Raw genomic sequence first — 5,177 nt, 5'->3', positions numbered from 1 at the left:
AGACAAAACACTTGCTTAGTGGTTAGCCCTAATGAAGTCACTCGTCTAATTCGAAGTATTCGACAAAAAAAATACCACATTAGGAGTTACCGTCCCACAGAACTACCACTTTCAAAAAAGTGACCGATAACAACAAAAAATTTCTAATTTTGTGACTAAAAACTACCACTTCTAAAAAATGACCACTTTAGACATTTAAACATGTTTATGACATGCGAGACCCACCCATCAGGGCTGACGTGGCGGCAAAGTCAATTCCGTTTATTTTGACCGTTATTACAAGTGGGGCCCACCTGTCAGCATCACTTTTCTTCTCCCTCTTCCTCCTTTCTCTCTTTGCCATTTCCTCAAACACCTTGTGTGCACCCACCGACGACGGACGGCAGCGGCGGCACGCGTCCCGCCGGCTCGAGCGCCGTTGGACTCAACTCTAGTGGCAGAAGATGACCTTGAGCTCGCACGACGCGGAGCACTGGTGGGTGAGGGAGGGGTTGTCGTGGGCGTAGGTGAAGGCCTGCGGGCACTCGCTCTTGAAGAAGTCCGAGTACTTGGAAGGGCGGCAGGTGGCCGGGCTGTTGTACGCGTTGTGGCAGCACAGCTCGTCGGTTCCAAACGCCAGGCAGCCGCTCTTGCATGCGGCAACGCCGCCGCCCGCCGCCGTGCGCACCTGCAGCTCGCCGGGGCAGGTCTGCGTCAGGTCCTTGCGGCAGGCGAGGACGGGGCAGTTACCGCGACCCTCATGCGGGGTCACTGACATGCCCATGTTGAAGCCGTCCACCACGCTCACCCCATAGGACGACTGGTCGTCGCCACCGTGGTGGAGGGAGACCCGTGCCAGCGTGGCGGGCGCCACGCCGCCAAGGCCCCCGCAATGGAGCCACCCGCCGTAGTCGCCCGTGGCGCAGCAGAGCTGCCCAGCCCCGCCGGTGGGCACGCAGCTGGCGCGCGCCCAGATGCGGCCGGACCAGGCGTGGGTGGGCGCCGGGAAGGAGCGGTGGGGGAGAGAGGAGGAAGAAGAAGATTGATGCTGACAGGTGGGCCCCACTTGTAATAACAGTCAACGTAATGGTTAAAATAAATGGAGTTGACTTTGCCGCCACATCAGCTCTGACGGGTGGGCCCCTAATGTCATAAACATGTTTAGATCTTCTAAACTGATTATTTTTCAAAAGTGGTAGTTTTTACTCACAAAATTAGAAATTTTTGGTAGTTATCAGTCACTTTTTTGGAAGTGGTAGTTTTGTGGGACGGTAACCCCTAATGTGGTAGTTTTTTTGTCAAATACTCTCTAATTCGGCAGCGGAGCATATACCATAGAGATTTCAGTGCTTGCCTTTAATCGTCGGTCACTTAAACAATTCAATTTTCAAATGCTATCATGAGCCGTTTCTCTTTTGTAATTTATTTTAAAGGCACGCAAAAAGCTTGTGGGTGGGCAACCAAAAAAGCTCACCTTCCAGGGTGTACACGACTAGAGAGGACCTAGGGTTCCTCCCTCCTTCCCCCCGCCGCTGCCGGCCGTCCTAGCCCCCGCCGCCGCTGCCGGTCGCCGGCCGCCCCGTCCCCTTCCCCTCCCTCCCCCCTTCCCCCGGATCCGCTCCGTGCCGCCTCCTAGGGAGGTGGCCGGGGCGGCGCGAGCCCTCCTTCCCCTTCGGCCGCCCTTGTCGCGCCTTCCCTCCCTGCCGCCGTCGACGGGCGCTCCCGGCGCGGGCCGGGTGGTGTTGGCGGCGGCGGGGCCTGCCTGTCCCCGCGCGCGGGGCTCCCTGCCCAGGGCATGGAGGCGGCGGCGGTGCCCTTCGGCCTGATGACGGCCCGGCCTCCCGGTGCGGTGGCCGGCGGCTCGCTCGATGGTGGCGCAACCCCTTGGCGGCGAGACGACGTGGTGGCACTGGTTGGCCAGAGACACGCCCCCGGCCCAGATTGGGGCCCGCGGGCCCCATCTGGGTCCTAGCGGGCCGGCCCCCGGCGTGGCTTCATCGTCGTCTGTGTGGTGAGGTGGTGGAGCAGCTTGAACGGGGGGCAGCGATGCCGACGGCATGCATCCTGCGACACGGAGGTGGGAGTTGTCCGGGCCTCTAAGGGCCCGGCCGGGCCTGTGGGGCCACGGGCCCGGCAAGCTCCCGCTTTGGCGTCCGGTCGGCTACCGTCGTGGACGATGGAGGTGGGTCCCTCCAGTACGCTGACGGTGCTGCTGCCCAAGTCCCGGCTCCCCTTCTTCGTTGTGCATGCCATCTTCGCGGTATCGTGGTGAGACAGCGTGGGATGCTTCGTGTCCGTGTGCCAGGGTGGTGGTCAGTTTGGTGGCGAGCACCGGAGTGTCTGAGGTGGAGGATGGGATCGGGAGAAATCCCTGTTGGCTTGGCCGACACCGACGCGGTGGCGCCTGAGGGTGCCATCGGACCTTCCTGGAGGGCGTCGGGGCTACCCTTCCTCTTTCCTCGCCGTGTACCGGGGGAAACCCTTGGCAGCAGCGTCGTCATCGTCACGTCCCTTCTTGGAGGTGTTGATTGATACCGGCGCTTCAGAGTATCGGAGCTTGGGGGACGATCTTCGGTGGAAGCAGCGGTCGCGAGGCTCCGTCGTCTTTGTCGATCCGCCGTTATCGGCATTTGTTTCTTTTCTTTTTTCTCTTTCTTTTCTTTTGGGCGTGGTTGTGCTGCTTCCGCCCCAGCACCTATCGTTGGTTGTATTGGATGTTTTCTTTGTAATACAAAGCGAGGGAAAACCCTTTTTCGTCATCATTGTGAAGAGCTGGTCTTAATTTGCAGCGTACTCTTGATGTTGAAATCAGAAATTTTGCTTCATTACATATCGTTTTGCCAACTATGGTAGTCGTTATCGCTCAACAGTGAGTTCAAGTGCAGATTTTTGTTTGCATGATAAGACAATATGCTTCTACATGTGAGCAGCACTTGAGTGCCTAATTTCTTCCCTCATGCAAAATACACACTTCATGAACACAGGGGCCTGCCCCTATAAATAGAGCCATACACCAAACATTCATCTCACACATTTCCAAAGCAAAACCTAGCTAAGACCAAATCTCCTCTAGCAATCCACTAGATAACATAATAACACTACCAACAGTTATGGCTAAGGCACATGCATTGGCTGCAGCATTGTTGCTTGTCATGTCGGTGTCCCTTGCCGCACTAGAGGGTGTTCATGGCGTTTGCGGCATGTCGAATGATGAATTCAAGCTTTGCCAGCCCGCAGCGGCAGTGAATAACCCCACAGACAGTCCGTTGCCTGAGTGTTGTGCTGCGCTTGGGAAGGCCAACCTATCATGTATCTGCCGGTACAAAGGCATCGCTGGCATATGGCTGAGAAAGTACCACATTGACGCAAAGCGTGCCATGGCGCTGCCTGGCAAGTGTGGTCTCACCATGCCCAACAACTGCTCGTGATGATCGGATGTACTACCCATAAGCATCTAGGAGTCGGTTGTTCTACATCTACATCGACTTTTATATATGGCTAAATAAGTGGAGGAGCACTTGGAAAATCATTATGCTACCCGGTCTTATTGTTATTGTGTGGTTTCGAAGTCGTTAAGCTCTTGATAAAATAATATATGCATGTTATACTGGAAGTGTAAGGATGGCAAGCGTGCCTTGCATGTTATTCCCATGAATTTAATATCTCATTGTGATGTCCTTCGTGTCAGAAAGTTGCATGTTTTCTAGTGAACAAGTAAATGACGATCATAATTTTCCCCTATTGATCACTCATAAATAAATCGATACTCAACTATCAAGAAGATTGTCTTGTGCAGCTAGTTTTCTATATAGAGTTTGTGATTTTGCATCTATGTATGATAAAAGAAAATGCAGCCAATGTTTATCTTTAGAAAACATGAACGTCTTATAGTATCCAATGGACTGCCACAACAATTCTCCGGCTTCTAGAGAAATCTCCAAAATTAAACTATATGTACTTATTAGCAAACATATAGCATCATAGTTCATTCAGAATTTCAAGGTGATACCGGGAAGCATCCTACCAGGAACTAGTAAACGAACATGTTCTCGAATACTAGCATGAAAGACGGGACTCCTGATTTGCATAATCAAACATATTGTCACGCTAGCACAACTCACTACTTGCTAGGTGGTTTCAGTTTGAAGGTCTGATAATCCTTGGTGAGGTGCGTGTGATGTGCTCATCTATAGGTACTTCACGAGGACACTCACAACAATACGAAAATGCCCATGCCATGTGCTCATATGGCAGTATTGAATTGCATGAAAGCATTCATCACATGTCTGGTGGATCACACAATGTTCCTATTTAAGTGTGGGAAGAGAGATAGAGCAATGACTCTAAGAAGCCATCATTTGTGTACCAAGGAGTGGAGCTTAGTCGTTGCTAGGTTCATTTCAGCATGCCACATATTTCAATGTACACAGGTTTTGCACTTAGTTAGAATTCATTTTTCAGTGTCGTTGAAATCCACATACATCCTAGGGCTGAGAAGCATCGGGATTTGTGACTTCATGAACTTCCGTTAGCTTTCTACAAGAAGTAACCATCCCAGGATGACCATATGGGGATGGACTCCTTTAGAAATTTTCCATCCTAGTCAACTGATCCTAGTGCATTTTGTTAACTAGACATGTATCTAGAGTTGAATCGGTGTCTCGAAGCGAAGAATGCTAATGTGCTGCACTAATTAAAGCTCATATGTCTTGGAGCGAGTCAGTCTGTTTCAGTGTGCTGTGTTGTGTAGATTGCCATTATCGTGTTTGAAAAACAAGAATGTGTATCCCATTTCATGGAAAATTACTATAAACTATTATGTTACGAACACTAATGTGGCCGCATTCACTTGGGAATTAAACTGATTCTACTAGTGTATTCGAGATTCTACCATTGATTTTCTCCTAGCCTTTTACGGCGTCAACATGGACAAGACTGCAACTCTTTTTCTTTCTTTTAGGGTGCAAGATTAACACTTGATTTCATACATTATGTGAAAGAAAATTGACACTGCCAAATTCATTTTAAGGGCCTCCTTATTTTCAACAATTCTAAAAAATGCAGAAATAGGAAGCTGGTAGAATTGCGATGTAAGTTGTTTGGTTGCATTGTACTCTCTCCATCCCAAAATAAGTGCCTTAACCTTAGTATGACTTTGTACTAATTTTAGTACAAAGTTGAGACATTTATTTTGAGAC

General features: G+C 50.6%; 2 protein-coding genes across 2 annotated transcripts; one reads left to right on the top strand and one right to left on the bottom strand.

Annotated features, from left to right (window-relative positions):
• Positions 1-430: 430 nt before the first annotated feature.
• Positions 431-1,003, bottom strand: LOC123041962 (osmotin-like protein; the record flags this gene model as incomplete). Its single annotated transcript, XM_044464506.1, has 1 exon — positions 431-1,003. A coding segment is annotated over one exon (573 nt), but the record flags the coding sequence as incomplete, so codon positions are not given.
• Positions 1,004-2,992: 1,989 nt separating this feature from the next.
• On the top strand, positions 2,993-3,652 carry LOC123041961 (putative lipid-transfer protein DIR1). The gene has a single exon (XM_044464505.1). The coding sequence runs from the start codon at positions 3,090-3,092 to the stop codon at positions 3,405-3,407; it is 318 nt and encodes a 105-aa protein (XP_044320440.1). The 5' UTR covers positions 2,993-3,089; the 3' UTR covers positions 3,408-3,652.
• Positions 3,653-5,177: the final 1,525 nt, after the last annotated feature.

Source organism: Triticum aestivum, chromosome 2B, assembly GCF_018294505.1.
Source record: "Triticum aestivum cultivar Chinese Spring chromosome 2B, IWGSC CS RefSeq v2.1, whole genome shotgun sequence".
Taxonomy (NCBI): Eukaryota; Viridiplantae; Streptophyta; class Magnoliopsida; order Poales; family Poaceae; genus Triticum; species Triticum aestivum.
This window is presented reverse-complemented; position numbering and strand designations above follow the sequence as displayed.

What these genes read in the sequence shown, in the direction of transcription:
- LOC123041961 (XM_044464505.1), top strand. Translation starts at nt 3,090, where the DNA reads ATGGCTAAGGCACATGCATTGGCTGCAGCATTGTTGCTTGTCATGTCG.